Source organism: Sminthopsis crassicaudata, chromosome 3, assembly GCF_048593235.1.
Source record: "Sminthopsis crassicaudata isolate SCR6 chromosome 3, ASM4859323v1, whole genome shotgun sequence".
Lineage (NCBI taxonomy): Eukaryota > Metazoa > Chordata > Mammalia > Dasyuromorphia > Dasyuridae > Sminthopsis > Sminthopsis crassicaudata.
In genome coordinates, this window is record NC_133619.1 from 98,772,850 (window position 1) to 98,800,727 (window position 27,878).

Genomic DNA, 27,878 nt, shown 5'->3' on the forward strand with positions numbered 1-27,878 from the left:
ACATTCTTCCAGTCACCAGGATTCATAAAACTGAGGCAGCCTCTACTCATTCAATCACTAAATCTTGTAATTACTTTTTCAAAATAGTTTTGAAACAATTTTTATTGGTTCCACTCGTTTTTAATGTAACATAAGGTTATAATCCATTACAAAAAATTAGAACTCTCACTCTCAGGCAAGACTTTTAACGGTTACATGTTACATGGCCCATTAAGACTGCATTTATACTTGTTAATAAAAGCAGGATGGCACTTACATATTATTAAGCATAGAGGCCAGCGTTCCTCCCAGGACACGGAGCTAGTTAAAAGTGTACCCATATGGGGTTTCATACACAAAAGGTCCAAGGATCAGATAGCTCCGATTTAGAGTTGTCTGGGAGGCATCTTTTTCTTTTTAAATGGTCACCTAATGGTCAGATCCAGTGTACACACAGACCACAGGAAGCAGCAACATTGCGGCTAGAACGCAAGCACCACGAAGATGACCAGCCTCAGCCTTTTTTACATCTTTTACAGCATTTCTGCACAGAACCAGATAATGGGGATGAAGAAATGAGCCGATTTCACGTGCTTTAGGGAAAGCATTCTGGATCATTTGGGCCAAAGAGTTGACTTTTGTCAAGACTGACTAGCTCAGCTACTACCCAAGGGTAATAGCTAGATGTGGCTGTCCTTAAGAGTAAGTTCTGGTTGAAATTGTATCGTTTCTATCGACCTTCTAAATTCTACAGTCCGATGGAGGCACGCGGCCGTTTATCCCACCCTCCACTCACTGCAAGGCAGCATTTCAAAACTACTGCAGCAGAGCCGAGAGCCCAATCGGGTCAGGTACACAGAAGGCAGCCCGGTTACAGAAGGAAGTCGCAGCGCCAGATCTCGGCAGGCTTTAAAGCCCACGGTCACTCCCTTCATACTAGTCACGAAGGAAGCCCGGGGATCTCCAGGAGCCCGCCTTTTCCTCCCTCCACACAGTAGCAGCCGTCCGGCAGCCAGGGCCCCAGCCTCCCCCCTCCCTCCCGGCGCCCTAGGCAGCGGCTGCGCGTTAAGGACTGGGGGGCGCCCGGGCCTCGGCGGCGGAAGCTGCGGCAGCGGAAGAGGCAGCAGCAGCGGAAGAGGCAGCAGCAGCAGCGGCGGAAGCTAAGATAGGGACGGAGGCGGCAGCGGCAGCAGTAGCAGGGCGGGTGCCGGCAGCAGCGGCGGCGGCGGCATCGCGGAGGGGCAGTGGCAGCGCCAGCACCGGCGCCGACGGCGGCGGAGCAGCGGCCGCGTTTGGGGCCCCTCTGGCCACCTAAGGTTCGAGCGTCCCGGGGGGGGCCAGGGCTTGGGTGAGGGTGGGCCATGCAGGAGGCGGAGGAGCCCGCGCCCCCTCCGCGGCAGCCGCCTTTGCCCCCGGTCTACATCTACAGCCCCGAGTACGTGCGAACTTGTGACTCGCTGGCCAAGGTGCCCAAGCGGGCCAGCATGGTGCACTCCCTGATCGAAGCCTATGAGCTGCTGAAGGAAATGAGGGTAGTGAAACCCAAGGTGGCTTCCATGGAGGAGATGGCCAGCTTCCACACGGATGCCTATCTGCAGCACCTCCAAAAGGTCAGTGAGGAAGGGGACGATGAGCATCCCGACTCTGTGGAGTTCGGCCTGGGCTACGACTGCCCTAGCACGGAGGGCATATTTGACTATGCGGCTGCGGTGGGGGGTGCCACCATCACAGCGGCCCAATGCCTTATTGATGGAAAATGTAACATAGCCATTAACTGGGCCGGCGGCTGGCACCATGCCAAGAAAGATGAAGCTTCAGGCTTCTGTTACCTCAACGATGCTGTCCTAGGGATCCTGCATTTGAGAAGGAAGTTTGACCGAATTCTGTACGTTGACTTGGACCTTCACCATGGCGATGGCGTCGAAGATGCCTTCAGTTTCACTTCTAAAGTCATGACTGTGTCTCTGCACAAATTTTCTCCAGGTTTTTTTCCAGGAACTGGTGATGTATCTGATGTGGGCCTCGGAAAGGGAAGGTATTACAGCGTCAACGTGCCCATCCAGGATGGCATACGAGATGAAAAGTATTACCAGATCTGCAAAAGTGTCCTAAAGGAGGTCTACGTAGCCTTCAATCCCAAAGCAGTGGTTTTACAATTAGGAGCCGACACCATAGCTGGGGACCCAATGTGTTCATTTAACTTGACTCCTGTGGGACTTGGCAAGTGTCTTAAGTACATCCTTCAGTGGCAGTTGGCCACCCTCGTCTTGGGAGGAGGCGGCTACCACCTTGCCAACACAGCCCGATGCTGGACATACTTGACTGGGGTCATCCTGGGGAGAACACTCTCTTCTGAGATTCCAGACCATGAATTTTTCACCGAATATGGCCCGGATTACGGGTTGGAAATCACCCCCAGCTGCCGGTCTGACCGCAATGAGTTGCACCAAATCCAGCATATCCTGAGTCGTATCACGGGGAACATGAAGCATGTGGTTTAGGGGCAGCTCTACATCTGATTTTGACAGGATAGGAAGATTTCTTGTAAAACTGTTTTTGTGAATTTGTGGCTATGAGGAAAAATCTGGAGACTAACTGCCACTTGGTGTTATGAGGAAGTTGTCTCCATGGGGTTTAGTAGGAAGCCACACCAGAGTTCTAAGTAAAAGAGTTGAAGCAAGAAGGAAAGGAACGTTTAAGCTTCAGGTGCTTTTTCAGAAACATAGTTGAGATAAAATTAAGATGCCTTTTCAAAAAGGCAAAGGCAGTTTGTATTCTTGGAAATTATTTTCTGGTGGGTTTGGAGTGGGGAGTTTTTATTTTTTAAGCAAGAAATGTTTGGGCTTAATTGTTCACTGTCATTGATGAATTTGGTGAATAGTACCAGTAGTGTTCAAATATAATTTTTATTTCAAAATCATAAAAATTATATTTTAACAGTCTCACCTATAAAATAGCTGCATATATTGTATAGTTATATTTTAATAAAGAGTTTTTAACAGATTCAGGATTTCATCAATGTGTGTACTACAGATTGCAATAGTCCATTGCAAGGTTTTCTTTTAAATTCTCAGTAGTTTCGAAGGCCAAATCTTGAATTTTTAAATATGATACATTTACAGAGCATTTTAAGAGGTTACGTTTTATAGGATTTTAAAAAAATGTACAAAGCACTTTATTAACATCATCTCATTGGTTCTTTACAACCAGTCTGTGAGGTAGGTGCTATTTTTATCACCAGTGGACAGATGAGGAAACAAGAGGTTCAGAGAAGTGACAGTGATTTGTCCAGGGTCATATTATCTGAGGCAGGATTCAAACCCAAACTGTCTTGACTTCAAGTCTAGGGTTCAATTACTTCTTAATATCTTAATTATATATTTGCAACCATTCAGTTCTGGCTCTAGTACATTGTCTATCTGCTAATACTTCTCCATTTTATATATATACACACTGATGTTAACTTGATAAATCTCTTGTCCAGCTATATGCTATATAGTTTGGGCAATATGTACTTTGGATTGACTTTGTTGGTCCAGTGTAAATGATTATAGTGTTAATATGGATTTCATTGAAATTTTGCAGTATTCTGGATTTGAATCAAAGTTGCTTAGGGAGAGTCTCCCCTATCAATCATTTTTTTTTTTTTTTTTTTTTTTTTTGCTTGTACTATAACCAGGCATCAACCATGACAGTGGCAGACTTAGGTAAGAATATTTAAGGTGTTTTGTTTTTTTTAAATTTATACTAAATGAGAATACTCAGTGAATTACTAAATACAGGTATTTCCATGGTTCTATCAAAGTGAGTAAATAATTTAGTTTGTGCACAGGAAAAACCTTGTCTGAGACAGCTTTCAAGGCTGCATTTTGTTCTTCCAAGTCAAATACTTAAAATAATAATAATAATTAAAAAAAAAGTGAATAGTAGGTAATATTGTGTTTTTCGTGTCAATTCTGTAACTTGTGAAATCAAGATATGATTAGCTGTAATAAATAAAAAATCTCAACTATTTCTTCTCATACTGTCTTCAGGAATTTCCTTGATGCATGCAAAGTTCATTCTTATGAAGATTAAGTAGAAATGAGAAAGTAGGCTTATGGACCAGTGGTGACTACTGTCTTCTTGGTCACTCTTTTTGGGCAAAAGTACCCATCTGAGATTTTCCAATCTATGGAATCTTCTTCCCCTCATTATAAAGTCACAAACATCATTTCCTGAGTGAATCCAATGTCATGGATTTCTTCTACTTGTATTTATTTGATCATGTCTAGCTACTCTTTGACTTCATCTTAACTTGCATTTCTGCTTCCTCACATAATGTATTGAATATTAAGTGGCAAAGTGTGAAAGTAGTAAACCCATTATCATCAAAGAATAAAATAAAAATAAAATTATAAACCCCCATCATGTGCTCTATTTTGTATATATGTTTGTTTTCATTTTCCAGATAAATGCTCTTGGGATTATCTTGATTAGATTAATTAGCTTTGGTTTGCTTTATTCTCAAATGCCTTTTCTTTTTCCTTGTTTTATTTATTTTTTTTTTTTGGGTAAAATGATAGTATTCAAAATTAGTCATCCACACAGTGATATTTTGTAAATGACACTGCTCATTACAGAGTCTGTTGGTGGTACAAATGGATAGAGAGCTACTGGATTTGGAGTCAGGAAAATAGGAAGATCACCTGAATTCAAATGTGGCATCTATCACTGTGACCCTGGATGAAACATTTAAGCTTTGTTTGCCTCAGTTTCCACAACTGTAAAATGAGGATAATAATAACATCTACTTCAAAATGATTGTGAAGATCACATAAGATGCTGGTTAAAAAACAAAAACGCTTAGCTTAGTGCCTGATACACAGTAGATCTATATAAATACGCATTCCTTCTCCTTTCCTTCCCTGCTCTAAGTATGTTGTCGTTGGCAGCTATGACTCTCAGAAGTTTATGAAAATTCTTTTGATGATTAGATACAATTTTGGGGCTTCTTTAATTTTTCTTTTTGTTGTATCCTCAACTGGATGAACTGTCATTTTATCTTTTCTCAAGAGCAAGCACAATGAATATAATACATTATTCTTAAATATCTGCTAAATTACTCTTGTCTATATTCTACTTTTTCCTCAATATCTTGTTTGAAACAGCTTGGGCTATAAGATACAGAGGCAATGAATGAGAGAGTTGGGGGAAAGTAATTTCCAGTACAGAATAGATCAAAAGACTGTAAACAAAAGTTCTCAAAAAGATAATTATAAAATTAACAACCACATGACAGAATACTTCAAATCAGTTATAAAAGGAAAGAAACAATAATTCGGAGATTTCTCCTGAGAGATAAATAACATAGCAATAAAGTCAAAAGTATGGAAAGATAGGCACAGTAATTATGTTGTTGATTTGTGAGTTGGTCCAACCATTTTAAATTTGGGGTTATGGAAATAAAAAGGCTAAAAATTGTAATATACTATGACTCATGGATCATCCTGCTAGGTATATGATAGACTTTTTGTAATAACAACTGGAAATCACATAGATGCCCATCTATTTGCAAATGTGTAAAAAAAATATGGTATATATGATGTACTGTAAAAATGAGAATGATGAATATGAAACATGGGAAGATTCCATAGGAGCTGATACAAAGTGAAATAAAGAAACAGTAAAGCAATATACAGAATGTAAATATAAATTAAAAACCAACAAAACAGTTTAAATGCTGCAAAATTATTTTGACCAAGCAGGGTCCTAAAAAAAAGAAATAAGAAAAGTATTCTCTCCCACTTTCTAAGAAGAGGAGGTGGTAAAGATATATTGGGAAACGAAAGTGATGTCAAAACAAAAGACAAAAATTTTATTTAAAAGCAAATATCAGTTTGGAGTTCCTATATGACATCATCTTTTCTTTAGGTTTAAATTTGATTTGGTATTTATTTTTACTCATACCCTGATGAGAAGCTATGTGGCAAAGGGGGCTAGAAAGGTGGCCAGAAAGCTGGCCAGAGAGCTGGCCAGAGAACTTACATGTCATATATTGGCCAGATAACCCTGAATGCCTTACTTAACTAATAAGTGAACGAGGCAGCTAAGTCTGTAAGTTATTGAATAGTGCTGAATCACTATAGCAGATAGTTTTCATACCAGAACTTCCCTGTGCCAATGAGATCACAGGTCTGGATGAAATCAATTCTTTATATATCCAGGAAGAAGGAAGAATGTGATTTTTAAATGATCAATACTTTATACAACTAATAAGGGATTCTGATCTACATTCTCTCATCATCATGTTCCAATTCCTTCTCACAGGTAGCTGAACAGTGCTAAAGAAAGTCACATACTTGGGTTGGCTAGATTCACTAAATCTAGATCAATTAAATAAGGACCCTCCCCATAAAAATGCAATCTTTATACAGTTTCCTAATTGATTTTATATACTAGATTCCACAGAAGCTTTTCCAAATCTTTTCTCCCCAAGCCTCTAATGTCTTCCCTTTCTGTAACCTCTCAACAGAGGTCTCATGTTTATGGGGGGGAAAAAGTGATTTATGAGCTTCCTCTTCCCTGTTCTACAAATTCCCCCCCCTCCACAGAAATGTTTTGACATTTCCATTATCTTCTCCACTATTTTCAACCTATAATAAAGACCTGGCCATCTTTTTACAAGTGCTGCCTCTATACTGGTACAATGAATCTATTCCTTCCTTCAGCATCTTGTCACCCCTATCCTGGGCTTCAATCTTTTTACCAAATGGTTTATTCCTTAAAGCATACAAACAAGCCTGGTTACCACCATTCATTTTAAAACAAAACAAAACTACTTCAGGATCCTCAAGCTATAGCACTCTCTATATCTCCCCCCCCTTTTCATTCTTAGGGGAAAACAAAACAAAACAAAACACCTCATTATATCTACTTTCTTTCCTTTCCTTACTTCTTAACATACAGCACTCTGGCATCCATCCTCATCAATTCAACTAAAACTACTCTTTCCAAAAGTTACTAATGATCTATCTCCTGATTGTTAAAATTGATAATCTTTTCTCAGTCCTTAATCTTTTGAACTATATAGTATTTCACACAGTTGATTTAAAACTCTCTTCTCTTACATATGCTCATAAATCTAGGTTTTCATTATACTATTCTAGTTTTCTTCTTACTTGTCTGACAACTCCTTAGTCTACTTTGCTAGTTAATCACCCATATCTTGCCTCTCAACTCTGGATCCAGAATCTGTTCTTGAGCCCTCTCTTTATTATCTAGGTGATCTTATTAGTTCCCATGTGTTATATCTATACAAATGACTCACAGGTCTATATTTCTTTTTCATTTGTTTGTTCGCAAGACAATTGGGGTTAAATGACTTGCCCAGAGCCACAAGGCTAAAATAGATGTCTTCTACTAGCACCAGTTATTTCCCACAATACTGGTCCTACATCATCAGCTGCACTTAGAAAAATTCACATTCAATATTCTGAAGACATCTCAAACTCAACAAAATATATGTTCAATATATTTCCAATATTGGAAATACACATATCCAAAATATAACTTATTATTATCCTTTCAAAGCCCAACTCTTTTCAGAAATTCTCTGTTTGCATAAAGGGCACCACCAATGTTCCAGTCATTGTAGTTCATAACCTCAGTCATCCATGACTCTTCACTTTCCCCTACCCCACAAATCCAGTAAGCAGCCAAATCTTAATGGTTCTATCCCCCATGGCCCTGCCCTTCTTTTATATGATATACTGACGATGCTAGTTACTATCATTTCTTACCTGAAAGATTCTTCATTGGTGAAGCTCTTTGAAATTTCTTCACTCTATACTATTCCTAGATGACAAAGGATATTCATTCCTAAAGAAGCTATCTAGTCATATCATCACCTCTTACTCAGCAAAATCCAGTGGTTCCCTATTGCTCCTAGAGTAAAATAGAAACTTCTCCAATTTATAAAGCCTTCACAATCTAACTCCAAATTACATTGTTTAGCTCAGTTAAGCTATTGTTTTTTCCTCACACAGTATTCCATCCTTCTCCAGATGTGTACCTGACATCTGAACTCTACTCATTGCTAATTTGTGCCTTTTAGAATCCCAAAAGCTTGGTTCACACTTCCTTTCCTATATTAGATCTTTCCAGATTACATCTAAGCTGCTATTTTTTTTTCCTGAAAAAAGGAAAAAAAAAAAAAGATGATTTTATATTTACTTATATATAAAGATACATACAGAGCCAGGGATATTTTCAATTTTATCTTTGTGTCTTCAGTAACAGTGCCAAGCATGTAGTAATTGCTTAATAAGTGCTTCTTGAAATCATTATTAAATATATTCATTAAATGGCATAGTATCAAATTTCATCTACAATAAGCTCAAAAAGACATAGAGTAAGACAATAATAATAGGAATGAAACATACTGTTGAGCAGAATTGAAAGAATCAATAAATGGGATGAAAAAAATAAATTTTTTTCTCAAAAAATAGAACAAGTATTGAGTACAGAGAAATCAGAAATATATATGATAAAATAGCAGTCAATATAAGCACTGCAAGCAAAATACAGATATAAATGGATACATAATAAGAATATCTTGGATATTGAGTTAAAGAACAAATAATATAAACACAATTACTGTGTAAGACAATAACAATGACAAAACAATATACCAAAATGCAATTAAAATAGTGTATAAGGGGAGAAAAAGTATACTTCTAAAAACAAAAATTAACAAGGAGAATGAAAGCATGGATATTCAATTTTAAAAGTTAGTAAAACATTATACAAATAAAAATAAATACAGGGAATCTTAAATATTTGAGAAAGAAAATTTTGAAATTAAAAAAATGATAAAACAAAAACTAAAATTGCTTCTTTAAAAAGCCTAACACATGCCTTTAGTCAACCTGATTAAGTAAAAGAAAATGTGAGATAAATCAATTTTTTGTTTCCAAGAAAAAAATCACAACAGAGAAGAAATGAAATATCAGAACTTATGATAGTTAAATACCAGTACATGAGTAATTAAAAGAAAGAGAATTAACTATAAAACATAAGCTATTCCAACTAAAAAAACATCAGAAGTTTTTAATAATACAATTTTGTAAAAGGAAATTTAGTAGTTTAAAAAACACTACCAATGACAAAACAACATAACCATAACAAAGAAATGTTGTCAATGTGAATTTACAAAGTCACTTTCAAACTATTAAAGAACCACTGATAATTATAATGCACAATTTATTTAAAAAAAATAAGGACTGAGCAGAATTGAACACATTTAAGAAGGTAGAAAATGAACTAAAAATGAAAAGTTGGAAGATCAAGGAAGAGGCAGAAGCTCTGACTGAGGTATAATCTGTTCATGAAAAAAAAGATGATTGAAGACATTAGGGTCACCTCCTACTCAGAGACTGGGAGGAGAGATTAGTGGATTTTGTCAAGGTTTTTCAGATGAAGGGGAAATGATGGAATTCACCAAAAATGTTCTCCAATTCCTTAATAAAGTTAAAAATCGGATTCCTCAACTGAGAGAATGCAGAGGATGAAGAGTGGGAAATCTGAAAAGAAACAGGACGGTTTGGAAGAGTTTTTATAGAGAACCTAAGGGGAAGAGGGAGGTCCAAAATAGGAAAAAAAAGAGTCTAATTTACATCCAAAATAATGATAACCACACTTTTTATAGTAGCAAAGAGCTAGAAACAAATTAAAGATTCACCAATTGGGAAATAGTTAAACAAATTGTGGTATATGAATGTAATTAATATTACACAGTTTTTAAAAAGTAAACACAAAGACACATGGGAAGACATATATGAACTGGTAAGATAAGCAGAACCAGAAAAAGAATATGAACAACAGAAGTAGAAAGAACTATTGCACTATCAAAACATAAATGGAACTGTTTCTGTTCCATTAGAATAAATGTGTAATTTATTCTGTGTAATTAGAATAAAAAAACTTCTGGATTCCAAGAAGGGATATGAGAACATATTTCTCTTATTTGCAAGGAAGGGTGACTATGGAAGTCATATTTGGCTAAAGTTGATTGATATATTACTTTTGCTGAAATGTCAGCTCTCTTCTTTTAAAAACATTTTAAAGTTACATATTAGAAAAGAAGATATAAGCACAAAAGATATCACTAATTTTGTTTTGCAATGTGTTTATGCTCCCAAATACTTCCATTTATTCCATTCTATTTTAGAATTGCATATATATCTTTTTTTTTTTTTATTTTATATATATATATATATATATATATATATATATATATATATATATATATATATATATATATATATATATATATATATTTTATAATATTATCCCTTGTATTCATTTTTCCAATTTACCCCCCCTCCCTCTATTCCCTCCCCCCGACGACAGGCAATACCATACATTTTACATGTGTTACAATATAGTCTAGGTACAATACATGTGTGCGAATATCACTTTCTTGTTGCACAATAAACATTAGAATCCGAAGGTACATGCAACCTGGGCAGACAGATATTAGTGCTAACAATTTTCATTCCCCTCCCAGTGTTTCTTCTCTGGGTGCAGCTACCTCTGTCCATCATTGATCAACTGGAAGTGAGTTGGATCTTCTTTATGTTGAAGATTTCCACTTCCATCAGAATACATCCTCATACAGTATTGTTGTTGAAGTATACAGTGATCTTCTGGTTCTGCTCATTTCACTCAGCATCAGTTGATTTAAGTCTCTCCAAGCCTCTCTGTATTCCTCCTGCTGGTCATTTCTTACCGAGCAATAATATTCCATAACCTTCATATACCACAATTTACCCAACCATTCTCCAACTGATGGACATCCATTCATCCTCCAGTTTCTAGCTACAACAAAAAGAGCTGCCACAAACATTTTGGCACATATATGTCTCTTTCCGCTCTTTAGTATTTCTTTGGGATATAATCCCAGTAGTAGCGCTGCTGGGTCAAAGGGTATGCACAGTTTGATAACTTTTTGGGCATAATTCCAGATTGCTCTCCAGAATGGCTGGATTCTTTCACAACTCCACCAGCAATGTATTAGTGTCCCAGTTTCCCCACATCCCCTCCAACATTTGTCATTATTTGTTCCTGTCATCTTAGCCAATCTGACAGGTGTGTAGTGGTATCTCAGAGTGGTCTTAATTTGCATTTCTCTGATCAGTAGTGATTTGGAACACTCTTTCATGTGAGTGGATATAGTTTCAATTTCTTCCTCTGAGAATTGTCTGTTCATATCCTTTGACCATTTATCAATTGGAGAATGGTTCGGTTTCTTATAAATTTGGGTCAGTTCTCTATATATTTTGGAAATGAGACCTTTGTCAGAACCTTTGTTTTTAAAAATATTTTCCCAATTTGTTACTTCCCTTCTAATCTTGTTTGCATTAGTATTATTTGTACAGAAACTTTTTAGTTTGATGTAATCAAAATCTTCTATTTTGTGATCAATAATGATCTCTAGTTCTCCTCTGGTCATAAATTCCTTCCTCCTCCACAAGTCTGAGAGGTAGATTATCCTCTGTTCCTCTAATCTATTTATTATCTCCCTCTTTATGCCTAAATCATGGACCCATTTTGATCTTATCTTGGTATATGGTGTTAAGTGTGGATCCATATCTAATTTCTGCCATACTAATTTCCAGTTTTCCCAACAGTTTTTTCCGAATAATGAATTTTTATCCCTAATGTTGGAATCTTTGGGTTTGTCAAAGATTAGATTGGTATAGATGTACCCTTTTTTGTCCTTTGTATCTAATCTGTTCCACTGATCTACCGGTCTATTTCTTAGCCAATACCAAATGGTTTTGGTGACTGCTGCTATATAATATAGCTTTAGATCAGGTACACTTAGACCACCTTCCTCTGAGTTTTTTTTCATTAGTTCCCTTGCAAGAATTGCATATATATCTTATTTCTACTATTTGCCAACATGCTCCATAAAAGTAGGAACTACTAATTTCTAATATATATCCCCATGCTTTAATACATTTTTGTTGAATTAAAATATCATAAAAAATACTATAAACATTACAGTGGAGTTATTTTTTTCTCATTGGTTCATGCAGTAAGTTACTTTGTAATGGATGCTGTTGCCTAACATGGTTTTTGTTTTTTGTTTGACATGATTGATATGGAATATCTGCTATGAATAAAGCCAAATAAGAATCAGAAAATATAGAGCTGGTAAGCTGAGTTCCTCAAAGATTATATGACTTCCACTATCATAGTGAGAACCAGGGTGCAGATTGGAATGTAGGAACTTTCAGTGAAAAGCTATTATTCTTTTTAACTTCCTTTTGATAAAGTCATTCAAAAATCAGGAAAATTTATATTAAATATGAATGATGCATTTTCAGTTAGCAGAGATATTGCTTCTGAAACTGATATAGATGAAATTAATTTCATGTATTCATTAGCAAAGATAATGGCACTTTCTTGCCTCAGGAGTCCTTACCAAGATTATCAAGCACCATTTTTTTTTTTTTTTTGTTTTGTTTTTTTTTTGGTCTTAAGAACATCTGGTAATGCACTTTTCTTTTTCCCAGATCTATGTCCAATAGAAAGAAGATTCAGAATAAAAATTCTACTAATACAGTTCTAAGAAGTGATAGTCAAGATGTTAGTATTATTGGCAAGGGAATGATGACTATCTAGGAAAAAGACTATCAAATCAAAAAGGATAAAGGAAAAAAAATTGTTTGATACAGTGAAGGGCCTTTTCTCATCACCTTAAAAAATCAGTATTAGCACCAATAGACTTGATAATTTAAAAATTATGAACAAGATTTGCTAATCTAAAACCAATAAGTAGAACATTCATGTACAAAATTCAGATTCTCAAATGTAATAAAATGGCTAATGTATCATATGAACCATAGGGCATAATACTTCACAGAAAAAGCATTCTCTCTTTCTAAACATGAGTTTGTAATACAGAAAGTTGTGACTCATTAATTAATGAACTGTTAAGGAAATGTACACCTTTCAGTGACCCAGCTTTGCCTCTGGCAAGTCTGGCCACATGCTTTTTACATCAATTCCTTGCATTATGTAGCATTGTTACAACCACTATGGCACTGGAACTCACATCGGACAGAGCCATCAAATCAATTATAACAGTCTGCTTCTGGCTTATACAGACAAGAAATGATTGATAATAAAACCTGCCTTCTTTCTGTTTTCATCTGACAGCAACAAAATAGTCCACGCCTGCTTTTACCAGCATTTGTCATAAATCAATAGCAATTTCATCACCTAGAAAGATGCTGTCAACTCTATTCAGTTCACCTGGTTTCATTTATTTTCATAATTTTAAAATATAACTATTCAGCAAGGTTAATGCAAAATGTTTATTTCTTGAAGCTTTTGATATGTTTATGACATCAATAATTTCAAAACACAATGCTTCAATCTTAAGAAATTTGGAAAACCATTTTAGTAGTATCAGAGTGTTCACAACTCCCTAAACCCAAACCAGCCAAACAAAACCATAATTGCATCTCTCTGGACATTTACTAATTTTGAAAATCAGCATATTGCTCAGAATAAATTTACTGTTAGCTCTAATTTCATGTTTTTAAAATAACTCCTTGAAGTGTTGAGGACTTCATGGTACCATCTTTCTGAGAAACAAAGAATACATAACACTTGTTGCTTTCTCTTTTTTCTTCATTATCACCATATAATTTTATACTGAGAATGCCAAATAATGACATCAGTACAATGTTGCAAAAAAAGGTAAAAAGTTAGTCAACAAGCATTAAACACCTACTATATGTAGACATTATACTGGGCATCATGCCCAATTAGAAAACATAAATGGCTTTCTTGAAAAAAAGTTAGTTATAAAATAAATTAGCATATTCATGTATATATCAACTATTTTGTATAGGACAGGAATCAGGAGTAAAGGGAAGAAGGGGTATTCCATCTCCAACATTCATGCATTTGAAAAAGCTATCTCCAGTCACTTTTCCCAATTCCTGAGGTATATATTTTCCTTAATTATGCCTTTCAGAAAATTTATCTTTTTTTCAAAGTCCAGCTTAGAGCCCATTGTGTCTATAAAACTTTCTAAATGATTCCCAATACCTTTTCTTATACCCTCCTCATATATTTTTTGTCTCTAATTATATGCATACATGTGATTTCTCTCCAATAGAATAGAGGTTCCTTGAGGAGAGGGGCTGTTTTGTTTTTATCTTTGTATCTCTAGCTTCTTGCATAGCATCAAACATATGGCAGAAATTTAATACATATGTAGAATGGCAGAACTAAATTATGAGAAAAGGGTACAATGGAAGTCATGAGATACTAGATATATCTATTAAAAACTATCTGGCAGATACAAATTGAGCACTTCCTAATTTCTCTTTACTCACTAAAAGACAATTGTTAACATGAAGTATTTAGTATCTGAATATGTATTATCCTCTGTGGCACTATGCCAATTTAAAATTGGGAGAAAAAAAATTGTTCTTGTCCCTAGAGTGCATGAATAATAAGAAAAAATAGACAGGCTCAATCACAATATCAAATTGAGTACATTTTCAATTTGTAGACATATCAGAAAATAGAAATATGATTTTATTATTTCATTTGCCAAAGGCAAATGAAGCAGTAATGCTTTGTGAGATTATTTGGAGTACTATCTCTGAATCAACAGCTAAATCAGGGATATTTTTTTGACTATATTAAAAGACAATAATCATCACTGAAAATAGTAGCTATTAATTTGTACTTTTCCCCCCTTTCTAGCCCTTCATAAAACACACTATTATGATGGTCTATTAATTTATACATACTTCATGTCACATTAATGTTCTTAAAATATCATTTTCTAAGCCTCTTTCCTGCTCTTCTAAAACTTCTAAATGGGCCTATAATCTGCAAGATTAAATCTAAATACAGCCTAGAATTCAAGACTCTTCGAAATCTGGCTTCAGTTTCCCTTTCCAAAATTTTTTTCTCTTAACTCCTCTACATGAATTCTCTATTCTGGCCAGAATACTTAACAATTTCTAATTATTTGCCAGACAAGCTTTATTTGGCTCAAGCTTGCCAACTCTGCACATTAAAATTCTACTTGCCTTTCAAGATTGCACTGAAACTCTATATATTATATATTTGAGTGCCATCTGAAAGTGATCCCTCTCTTCTCTGACCTATAACACTCATTGCCCTATATTCATATTCATTCTTCTGTTAGATCAAATATGGCCTCAGACTAGTGGTATTGATCCTAGATGAGTCTCAGACTCAGTTGCATCAACTGTAAAATGGGGATAATAATAGCTTCTATTTAGCAGTGTTGTTGTGAGGATAAATGAGATAATATTTGTAGTGTTTAGCACAGTGCCTGGCAAACTGAAGAAGCTATATAAATACTTGTTCACTTTCCCTTCCTCCTCATTTGTTTGGAATTAGCTGCTGCCCATCATATTGCTTTGCATATAGTACAAACTTATGTTTGCTTAACTGTCTTTAGCCTTTCCAACTAGACTATAGGCTCTTAGAGGACAGTGATAATATTTCTTTGAATTAATCCACAATTAATTTATTCAAAATTAATTCCTATTTTCTGGATATTCTTAAATGATAATAACAAAAATAACTAGTATTTATATAGTGATTTAAGGAATTCAAAGAGATTACTTCATTTTATTCTCCCAATTCTGAGATGTAGGTATTACTATTATATTCATGTTATAGATCAGAAAACTACCAGAGATAGGTAGGTTAAGCTCAGGATCATATAGCTTAAAAAAAAAAAAAAATGAAGTGAGGATTGAACTCAAATATTCCTGACTTCAGAATAAATACTCTATACATTGTAACACCTCCTTGCCTTCTCTACCTTAATCCAATAGTATTTTATTTTTCTAATTACATGTAAAAATAGTTTATAATATTCATTTTTTTTATGAGCTATTCAGGAACAGGGACTATCTTCCCCAGCGCGCGCGCTCGCTCTCTCTCGCTCTCTCTCTCTCTCTCTCTCTCTCTCTCTCGCTCTCTCTCTCTCTCTCTCTCTCTCTCTCTCTCTCTCTCTCTCTCTCTCTCTTTTAATAATACCTTTTTATTTTCAAAATACATGCTAAGATTTTCAGCTTTCACCCTTGCAAAACCTTGTGTTTGAATTTTTTTCTTTTCCCCTCTCCTCACCCTCCTCCCTTAGACAGCAAGTAATTCAATATAGTCAACATTCATTTTTGAAAGATTTTGAGTTCCAAGGTTTTTTCTTCCTAAGTTGTCTCTCTCCAAGACAGAAAGCAATCTGATATATTATACATGTATAATCACTTAAGACATATTTTCATATCAGTAATTTTGTGAAAGAAAAATCAGAACAAAAGGTAACAATCACAAGAAAGAAAAATCAACCCCCCTCTCTCAAGGAAAAGGATGAAAATAGTTTGCTTAGATCCATATTCACTCTCCATAATCCTCTCTCTGGATGCTGATGGCATTTTTCATCCCCAGTCTATTGGAATTGTATAGTTCGTCACATAATCTTGTTATAACTGTATGCAATATTCTGGTTTTGCTCAGTTCACTCATGTAAGTCTTTCCAGACTTTTCTGAAATAAGCCTGGTCATCATTTCTTATAGAGCAATACTACTCTATTGTATTCATATGCCATAACATATTCAGCCATTATCTGTAGCCATTTCTCAACTGATGGACATATTAATTTTCCAATATTTTGCCACCACAAAAAAGAGCTGCTAGAAACTATTTTTGCACAAAAGTGTCCTTTTTCCTCTTTTTTTGATCTCTTTGGGATACAGACTCAGATGGTCTACAGGGTGTAACAGATCAAAGGGTTAGTTTTAATAGCCTTTTGAGCATAGTTCCAAACTGCTTTCCAGAATGGCTCCACCAACAATGCATTAATGTTCCACTTTTTCCACATCCCCTCCAACATTCATCATTACCTTTCCTATCATCTTAGCCAATCTGATAGGTGTGAAGTAGTGCATAACTATCTTAATGAAACATTTTCTTCAACCTAATTATTAACAAAATGTATTAGATTTTTAATCCATGTAAAAGATAAAGTTTAGAAATTAAAAAAAAAATTAAGTGCTAAAAAAGTCAACAGCAAAAAGAAAAAAAAAATCTAACAGATTTGTTATACATCTTTGATTAAAAAAAAAAAAAAGTGACTTGTTTCAATTCCCAAAACAAAGCAAGGCAATGAAAGTATCTATTTTCCAAAGACTAATCTTGGTAATGAGGGAGAGGTCATATATATGTATGCATTGGAGGAAATACCCATATTAATCAAATCAAATATCTTTATAGTTATTGGCCTAGTAAAGGAAAATAAATTAATAAAAATTATTATTTAAATAAAGTTATTAAAAATAAATATAAAAGAATATAAAGAAGCAGCAACAAAGGATATATTGTGGAGGCAAAATTTCCAAGATCAGTATTTCATGAGTATGATAATAATAGCTAACATGTATATAGCACTTACTATGCTAAGCATTTATTTTATTTATAAAGGTTATCAATGAGATGTCACAGAATGGCATTTTCTTTTCTTTCTTTCTTTTTTTTTTTTTTGAGGCTGGGGTTAAGTGACTTGCCCAGGGTCACACAGCTAGGAAGTGTTAAGTGTCTGAGACCAGATTTGAACTCAGGTCCTCCTGAATTCAGGGCTGGTGCTCTATCCACTGCACCACCTAGCTGCCCCACAGAATGGCATTTTCAAAGTAACCCTTAGAGGAAGATGAAGTGGAAGTATATGTTCAAGGCAAAAGAGAATAATTTGAACATTTGCACAGAGATGGAAGGGAGATCATCGAATAGTTGTTACTAGTCCAGTTTTGGCAAACTTAGTAGTATTAGGACTGTCTATGCTAGCCTGCAATAACTGTCTGTTTATCCAGCTCAAAAATCCCAGATAACCTAATACACATAATGCTGGATAAAAATTCTGAGTAAATATCAATGAAGATCCTAATCTTAAAATATGCTTTAGAATCTGGAGAAAAGCTAACAAAGTTAAATCTTAATTAGGTTAGACCAAATATAAAAGTTTTGGGGAGAACTATTGGTTCATTAATGCATTTCTGGTGGAATTAGAAATTCATTTTACCCTCTCCCCTTTTTTAAAAATAAGCCCAATAAATTACAAAGCCAACCATGGAAGTAATCAAGATTTTTCTCTATCTTTTTACTTTTAATAAAATCAGTGATCTCAGAGCTGAGATAACAGGCATTTCTTTTCCCCACCAATTCCAACTTTAGAATCCTTGGGAGTCAAGGAAAATCATCATAACTAAGACATCAGAGATGGGAAACTTTACTAAATAAAAAGGAAAATTTGAGAAGCATAACGGGTGTGATAGCTTTCATTAATGAATCTGATATACACTTAGAGAGTTGAAATATCCTGTGTCTCCATGCCTCCCCAGGGTCTTATTTAGTTAATCTCTTGTGGAGTAAGTTTTTCTCATTGTCTTTTTTTTTTTTTTTGCCTTCCTACTGTAAACCTTGATTTATTTATAACAAATTATCTCATTTAGACAGTTGCCTCTAAATTTTGGAAATATTTTTCAAATCTCCTCTAAATTTTGGAAATAATATTTTTCAAATCTCCATTCCTTATTATTCCCTCTGGCATTAATTCAAACATATATAAGATAATGGATTGAGAGGCTAATGTGAAAGAAAGCTGAAAAGGATTCAGTAGAGCCAGATCATAAATGCCAAACTAGATATTTATATTTTGTTCTATAGACAACAGGAAGAGAGAATAGTAACACTTAAGTTTTTTCTTGTTTTGTTTTGGTTTTTTTTGTTTGTTTTTAGTAAGTGAGTGATATGGTCACCTGTGGTCATTAAGGTCATTGACAAATGAGTGATAAAACAGGGGAGCTACTAAAGATAAAAGATACTAATGAGGAGGCTATCATAATGGAGGTGAGAAGTGAGAAGTATCTAAAAGTCAAGTGATAACAATGTAAAGCAAAAGATATTGCCCAAGTAGAATCCAGAAGATGTAAATTTGTTTAATCAAACCATCTTAAGCTATGACAACAAACAGCCAAAGAATCATGATATATATAAAGAATCATGGCTAAAATAAAACAAGACTCAGAGGAAGGACATGGATTTTTCAAGGTCACAAAGTAGGAAGGGGAGTTGTGTTTCAATCAGGTTTCTTTCAATTTTGTTATGTCACATTAGGGGAATAATGAATTGGAAAAGGAGGTTTCTCCAATCTGGCACAGTGTTTCTCCCATCAAATCCTAGTTGTATCTCTAATGGTAGGAAAAGAGAAAAATGAAATAATTCATGGGTTCTCTTCAGTTCTTTCCTAGAAAGTTCTATTTCTTATCTGTTACCAATATAATATTTGAATGACTTCACTATTCTTGGGGACCTTTAAACTATATACCCTACAGATGCCAATAATCTGCTACATTTGCTGTTCATAGACTTAAAAATTATTACTTTGTGCAGCACCATAGTGCTGGATTGGCAGAAAACACAAAATTAACTCAAACTTAAGTGGTTCTACTATCTTTCAGGAAAATCCTCATTTCTTCAAGATTCCTTATACTTTCAGGATTTTTAATAGCTAAGGTGACTTATAACTACCATCAAGATAACTCAACTAATTTATTCTTTAAATCATTTTTGCTATTTCCTACATAAATTTCCTTCCCACTGGGATCTCTTTCCAGTTCTTCTTAGTGCAGGAGCCATCTTGGATTAATTCCTAGATTTCATCTCAGTGATCCCCATTTATGCAACTTTGAAGCATCAGAATAAATTCATTGAGGACCAAGAAAAAGCTACAGCTTCCCCAGGGAATTCACAACTTGTCAAGGAGACAATAGATAGGGTACTCTTGGTTTATGTCTGTACATTCTCACAATATAATGATTTATGCTATTTTTGGTTTATAACATAATGTTAGTCTTCTATAAAAGGGAAAGTACTACAAATTATTATATCACAAAAGTAAAAGAGGACATAATGTTGACTGGCTGTTGTCCTTCATTATAGAAGAGGACCAAAATGACTAACATCACTTTGTTAGAGTTGAGACTGTTTTGATCAGATCAATACAAGCTATGCCATAAGTCAGACATATATAGTCTCTATAACATTTGGGGAGCTTCTCTAATTTGCTCATCTTGTGTTCCTTTTTGGCTACTTCAATTCTGCTTTCCTCATATAGCACAGCACCTTCTCTGATGAGGGCACAGCATGCTGAGTGGTTCTGCGCCAGTGTCTCACATGTTTAAAGTTCTTAAGAGATACCTTGAGAATATCCTTTTATTGTTTTGTTTTGTTTTTTTCTGACCACTTTGTGAGCACTATCCTATGTAAGTTCTCCATAAAAATTTTTTTTTGACCAGCAAAAATTTAGCATTTGAACAGTGTGGCCAGCCCCACAAAATTGTACTTTCTGTAGTAGAGTTGGAATGCTTGGCAATTGAGTTTGAGAAAGGACTTTAGTATCTCATATCTTAACCTGACAAGTTATCTTCAGAATCTTCCTAAGAGAGTTCAAATGGAAATGATTCAATTCCCTTGCATGGTGCTGGTAAACTGTCAGGGCACACAACAGTGGGATCAGCCCAATGGCTCTGTAGACCATCAGTCTGGTATTTTCCTCTCTCAATCTTTCCTTCAGAACCTCCCAACACTGAGTTAGCTTTGGTGATACATGTGCCAATCTCATCAATGTGGACGTCTCTGGAAAATATACTGCCAAAGTAAAAGAACTTATCCACAGCATCCAAAACTTTACCATTTATTTTAAGTGATGGTTCCACATGTGAATGGTGTGATACTGGCTGATGGGACCTATGTTTTCTTGGTATTAATTGTTAGGTCAAAATTGGCACAAGCAGCAGATCATTGATCCATTCTTTGTTGCATCTCAGCTTCAGAGGCTGCTCTGAGTGCAGAATCATCTGCAAACAAAAAATCATGCACCAATACTCCTGAAGATAATATAATAAACCTTTCTATAACAGGATAAGAATTTAAGATATATAGTCTTTTCTTAATATTCATTACTTTATCACAGCAGTTTCTAAGAACACAAAAGTGCTAATATAATAAAGTTTGGTTTGTTTTCTGTAAAAAAAAAAAAATGCAACATGGATGCCTTTAACTCAAACTGAAACATCCTATTTTACTTGATAGAAAACTCAAAAATTTAATGTAATGATTTATTACATAGGTAAAATTACAATTCATTACATGGGTAAAAAAGTAATAATTCTCCAGCCCTCCTAATCTTATTCTAACAACTTGAAACATTTTATAGGTCTTTGGAGCCAATTATTCACTTCAAAATACTATTGGGAATCATATTACAGTCCTTAAATGAGTACAATAGCTCCAAATAAGGAGGTATTTAGGCTAAAAATAAACAGTCTAATCCAATGTCCAGTTTCCATTCCATAATTCCAGGCCAGTTTCATTATTTCTATCAGTTTAAGTGCAAAGACTAGACTAAACTGATAAGTACCATATGTACCTAAAAAAGACTTACTGTGGCTTCAGAGCACTGTGACATACACACATGCACACTTTCCTAAAAACAACAACAAAAAAAACACTTTTCAAAAACAATACGGCCAATTTTATTTCTTTAATAGTTATTTGAAGGTTTATTGGTAAATTCCTTCCAGTCTGATATAATCATATCTTTTTTTTCTTTTTTAGTGGCTTGTAATTTGGGGCATTAATGGCATATTTATTAGAGTATTTTCATTTTATTTAAAACTTTTATATAATCCATTTACATGCAGCTAGGAATACATATCTGAGTGTAATTTTCTTTGAAGACAAGGGAATAATGAGAATATAGGGACAAGCCATTTAAAAAAATAATTTTAAAAAGTAAATATCACAGGTATTACTTAAACATGAATGATGATCCAAAAATATTCTTCCACTAAATTTAAGGAAGAATAATAAATTCTTGTTTTTGAGAAAAAAGTTATTTATAGCAAAAGAAAAAATAGTCAACATAGATTTTTGAAAAGCTTTCCTCTCTGTATAGTTTCCATTAGCTATAACCTTTATTTTCTGGACTCTTTTACAGACATGTTTAGTACAGGTGGTAAAGCTGTAAAGGAAATACAATGCAATGACAATTAAAAGCATTCTGTTTCTAAGGTAAAAATCAGGGGTAGGAGTCAAGCTAAGGATCCATAACTTTGGCAAATCTGAGTCTTTTAAATTCTCATCATTCTTGGCTAAACTGCAGGACAGCCTAACTGTTTTCACAAGAATTGATAGTTTGTGCCTGCCAGGGAAAGCAGATTTTAAAAACTTCACTACATCACCCACCCACCCACCCCCTTTCTTTGTTCCCTATTTTAAACATATCATCTGGGATTTGTAAATTTTGTAGGATCAAAAGTAGGAAATTTAAAACAATGAAAAATAGAAGAAAGAAAGACAGCCAAAGTAAAATACTAATAAGATATTATTGCAGAAACAAGATCAACTGAAAGGTTTACCAAGCACTTTATGGATGTAAAAGTTATACTTTACATAAAACAAGCTTATCCGTGAGTTGTCATTCAGCTCCTGAATAATAGGGGCTGAAAGAGAGAGAGTCTCTTGTGGCTATTGCTGTTGCAGGCATCAATGGAAAGATGAATTTCATTATCCTCAAGGTGGCTGGGGAGTTTTGTGACCCATGAGACAGCACTTGGCACACCATCACTGACAATGGGTACCACAGATTGTCTAATCAGTGTCAAAAACATAACTGAGGTGGCAAAAACCCTTGTGCATTTTAACCATAGGCTAAATTAGTTGTTTGTATTAGGGATCTCCATGAAAAAACAAAGTCCAAAGGAAAAGTTTGTTCGAGTCCTGGATTTCAGACTTAACTCTTGACTGTCTCCTGACTCTAAAATACACCAAATTGGCAGGCAATAAATAGATTAACATTGACTCCAGACTATATTTTCTAATACTTTATATATTGTGGTATCTTGTTATTTATGAGACAAACTAGAAAGTAATTAATTACTAAGGGCTAAAATAGGTCCAAACGCAATTAATACTGTAGTTTATTATAATGGTAATTTAGGTAAAACAAAACTTAAAACCTGCCTCCTACATAAATTCATATTTTAAAGTCATTCACTGATCCAGCTGGTAAAAACAATAAAATAAAGAAGTTCTACTCTCATTTTAAGACCACTAAAGTCTCAAAACTTGATCTTTTCTATTTATATGTATATATTTTAAATCTGTACACTAAAAATTTCCATTATTAATGTATTACCATTTACAAACTAACAAATTTTTAATCCTCATTAATTTGACCATTTTATAGTTTTAAAGGAAGCTGTAACAATGCTACTTCTTATTTATTATATATAATTTTTTTCAAAGTATCTAAAACAATTAGGTTTTATTAATGAATTAACTACCTACCATTTCCCTCCATGTTAAAGCTGATTGTTCCTTAAATTAAACTAGCATTAGAGTCCAACCAAATATGTAAATGCCTTTTATTTTCTGTTTTCCAAATTGAGCTTCTCTTTTCATCTATGTGGAAGTGAACTGAACTTTTAAGCTTTTTGCCAGCCAAATAACATACCTCTAAAAATAAGGATTTAAAATAATAATAAAAAAGTACTGGGGAAGTCGTCTGGTAAACTCCACATTCCAATCTAATGTAACCTTTTAACCCCAAGCCACATAAATGACTTCAAATTAGAAATAATAATAATAGCAAGTCAGAGTTCTCGCTCTTAGGCCTCAGTTTTGAGATTGCGCCTGGACACAGGATGCTAAGAGTTGCCTAGTAACTGACTAGTATCTATCTTTTTTCCATGTCATCAGTACCTTAACAGGTTTTAAAATGATCTTGTCTTTCTCCCCATTCCTCAAATCCCAGATCAACAGTTGTCAGGGTGTGAGTCAAGCTGTGCTTCTGCCCACACAGTGGCACTGTCAGCCCTGGTGGTTGCTCAAACAATTTTTAAACTGAGCAGCCGGTTGCCTTCAGCAGCAATACTTTGGGGGGCACTCCGTGCTGTTCACCCAAAGTCTCTGGCTGCTCTACAACTGTGCTAGTTAAAGGGATCGACAGAAGGAACAACAAATGGCTACAATTAGCATTCGCCCTGCTCCCTCAACAGAATTTCATTGCTATGGCAACTGGAGTTGCCCAGACAACATGGGGCTTCTGCTGAGAGGCTAGTTGTGCTGCATTATAACCAAGACTGAACAGAATATTCAGAGTTCATACTCATACTACAGGACACTAGGGCTTTTTAATTAATAACAAAGGCTTCTTAAGTTTTCTAGCCTAATGTAAATGTATGGCTTTTAGTAGCCAGAAGAAAATATCACTATTTTTTTTTTTATTTTTTTAATACCACAGAGATATCTGGTATATAGGAGACAAAAAAAAAAAAAAAACCCATATTAATGTTTTATCTTCTCTGCATGCTTTTCCCACCATCCGATTATATGACATTTAGTTCACAGAGATTAAGTAAAGAATATTTTTATAGTTTTGGACACATACACATATCCATATATCTATATGTCTGCATAGTGATCTTTAGGAAAATGAAGATTAGAAGATTCTAATGTAATTATTACAAATATAGGTTAATTTGGACTAAGCTGAAATATTTCATTGGAATACATAATGTGTTAGTAGATTGTGGATTTGAAATGTTTTTAAAATTGTTTAAAACCAAATCAACTAGAGAACATCAGCAAGCTGTTTGTGTGAAACATCTCACAGCAAAAAATAATAAAACTAATTGTTATGAGTTCTATAATAACACAAGTTTAAAAAAGAGTATAAGTATTCATCTTAACAACACAAAATAAGGCACTTGGCTATTCCTTAAGTGACTTTTTTGTCAAAGTCTAGTAGCTGATATAGTCACTGAAGGTGATACATGATATTCCAGGAGAAGCTACAGGAGTATTTCTTGATTAAACAACAAGAGATGATCTTCATTTAGCAGGAGTGGGGTTATTCAACTTTACAGGTGACATTTTACTTTTTATACTTTATGTATCCATTCAGAGAGAGGAATTGTTAGACCTTTGTCTAACAATATCTTTGAGAAAGTAGAGATAAAATGTTTTAAAACCATTCAAAATTTAGTTTGCTTACAGCCACTTACAGAAATACATCTGTGACTAACTGTAGCCTCCTTGGAGGAGATGGGGAGGAGATGGGGAGGGGAGAGAAAGAGAGAGAGAGAGAGAGGAGAGAGAGGAGAGAAGAGAGAGAGAGAGAGAGAGAGAGAGAGAGAGAGAGAGAGAGAGAGAGAGAGAGAGAGAGAGAGAGAGAGAGAGAGAGAGAGAGAGAGAGAGAGAGAGAGAGAGAGAGAGAGAGAGAGAGAGAGAGAGAGAGAGAAAAGAATAAAGTAAAATGTGTATGGCAGAGGAAAAAAAAAACCTACAAGGAAGAACAGAAAAGATGAACAGTACTTGTGTTCAACTGCAAAGGTTTTCCACTTCCTTCTGCAGCTCATTTTATAGATGAGGGACCTGATGTAAACAGTGACTTGCCCAGAGTCACACAGTTAGTGTCTGAGGCCACATTTAAATTCAGGAACTGACTCTAGGCCCATTCACATGTAGTGCCACTTATTTTTTAATAATAGTATACAATAATAAATAATACTGCATTATCTTTACAAATGCTAAGGAGAACCTGTCTCTTTTCAAGAACACATACAAGGGCAAATGTTATAATAAAAGGAGACCAGAAGAAATAGCTGAAAGGAAGAACTGACAAAATAGCCTTTCATTTTGACCTGGACAAACTTGGTAATAAACAGTTAGGAAGTACACATTTTCTACTAAATTATCTAATTCCAGTCTGATGACCAACAGAATAATGAAAGCTTTCCTTATTTTTCCATAAGGCACTATCTTTGATAAATAATATTTTGGTTACTTGGATGGCTACTGAAAAAGAACATTTCTATATGGAAAAATGATAAAATAAGCCCAAGAAGAAATATAATCGCTCATAAAGAAATGCTTGGACAGTGACAGGCTATTTTAAAAAAATATTTCTTTAAATCTTAAATACAAAAGAGAAAAAAAAAACAGAAAAAGAAAAGAGTGTTAGGTACAAAGAACAGGAGAGGATTCAAAATATGTATCAATAAATTTCCATTTTAAGAAAGCATATATAATAATAGAATACATTGTATTCAGTACTGTACATCTTTTCTTTGCTTCCTGGTGAATATTTTTTTTCCTGGGCTGTGCACTTTTTACTGTATTGTTTTTCCCCTCTCAACCCCCTCCCCTCTCCAGGCTACAGTTAGATACAGATATATTTACATAACAAACATGCATATATATGTGTGTGTGTACATACATATACACATCAAAAATAATATTAATATGGCTGATATATAATGTAGAGTTCTCTCTTGATTGAATCTTTTTTAAGTGACTTTGTCTGAGATCAATGATTATTAGCCTTACTTTTTTTTTTTCCCTAATGAATTCCAATTCCAGTAATTTTTGTTATGTTTGTAAATATCTCTAGCTTCCTATCCCTGGTAACTCTTCTATCCACTAGCTTGCTTTGCTATTACTTCACTCTATCCCAAGGATCTCTCTAGTATCCTCTCCCCTCATCTTTTCCCCTCCCTCTTTATCCCATTCCTATTAATCTGCACACTTTATCCCACCCCACTCCCCACACCCTGCCTTATCATCCTATTCCCTCCTATTCATTTCTTTATAATTTGAGGGGAGTTTTATACCCTTGCATATATCTATATCTATCTATTTATCTATATATCTATTATGTAATTCTCTCTTTAACTCATTCCCAATGTGATCAGCCCATCTCTCCCCATCTAATTCCTTTGTATTGGTTCTTGCTCTCCCACCTCATTTATATAACAATTGCTTTTCCTATGCAGTTTTACTTTTCAGAATCATATTATACTCAGTTCTACTGCAATTTTTTTTTAAACTATCCAATTACTAATGATAATCTTAGACATATGGTTCACTGTGAGCATGTATAATAAAGGCTTTAAGTTTGCACATGGCTGTTCTTGAGTGCACTATCAGTTATTAAACTATGATTCAAGAAATTGTAGCCAGAGATCTCTGAAGGCCTTAGAGGAGGCGGGCCAGGTAAAATTAGTTCACACTGCAAAGGTCAGTGGCTAGAGATACTCTGATGCCCTGGGAATTATGAGAGACTGGCATTGTGAAATACTAAGTTTCGCATACAACATTTCGCAAATGAAGTGATTGCTCAGGGTTAAGTAATAAAATGATATTTTACAGTTCACATTTCCATGTATAAAATATAAACAGTTTGTCCTTATTGAGTCCCTTGAAATTAGTCTTTGATGTTGATTCTTATATGTCAAAGTTCAGGTTTGTTTGTTTTTTTTTCACCAACAAAATCATGAAAATCTGGCAATTAATCGAATATCAGTACTATACTTAGTCTTGAGGGAAACGGGAAACTGAGGACTTCTCAAAATAATAACTGCAGGACAATATTGAAATTCTGTTAATCATTAAGGCTCTGAGAAATAGAGCAAAAGACTTGCTCTTCTAGCAGAAATATCTAAGATTACCTCCTGGACTTTGACCCTAGTATCACAAAAGTCCACTTATATTCCAGAGACAAATAAAGGAATAAAGGTCAAGTTTGCCAATGATTTTAGGAGGATTAACAGGATTGGGTGGGCAAATAGTTTCTGTAATTTTTTTTCTCTCACTGACCATTTAAATTATCTCACAATCTATGTGAAAGCAACTCTCCTCCCTCTGAGACTTCAGTGAGAGGACTGTCCATTTCTCTTGAGATACTAATCAAACTTCTGTTCTTCACTTTGAGATATCTCTGAGTATT

At 34.8% G+C, this 27,878-nt stretch overlaps 2 protein-coding genes across 3 annotated transcripts in view; one reads left to right on the forward strand and one right to left on the reverse strand.

The window, feature by feature from the left end:
• DIAPH3 (diaphanous related formin 3) overlaps positions 1 to 27,878 on the reverse strand; it is a 424,016-nt gene that overhangs the window by 78,886 nt on the left and 317,252 nt on the right. The gene's annotated exons all lie outside the window — the stretch shown is intronic.
• On the forward strand, positions 1,107 to 4,386 carry HDAC8 (histone deacetylase 8). Its single transcript, XM_074299216.1, has one exon. The coding sequence runs from the start codon at positions 1,341 to 1,343 to the stop codon at positions 2,478 to 2,480; it is 1,140 nt and encodes a 379-aa protein (XP_074155317.1). The 5' UTR covers positions 1,107 to 1,340; the 3' UTR covers positions 2,481 to 4,386.

Coding starts and splice junctions, on each gene's coding strand:
- HDAC8 (XM_074299216.1), top strand. CDS start 1,341: ATGCAGGAGGCGGAGGAGCCCGCGCCCCCTCCGCGGCAGCCGCCTTTG.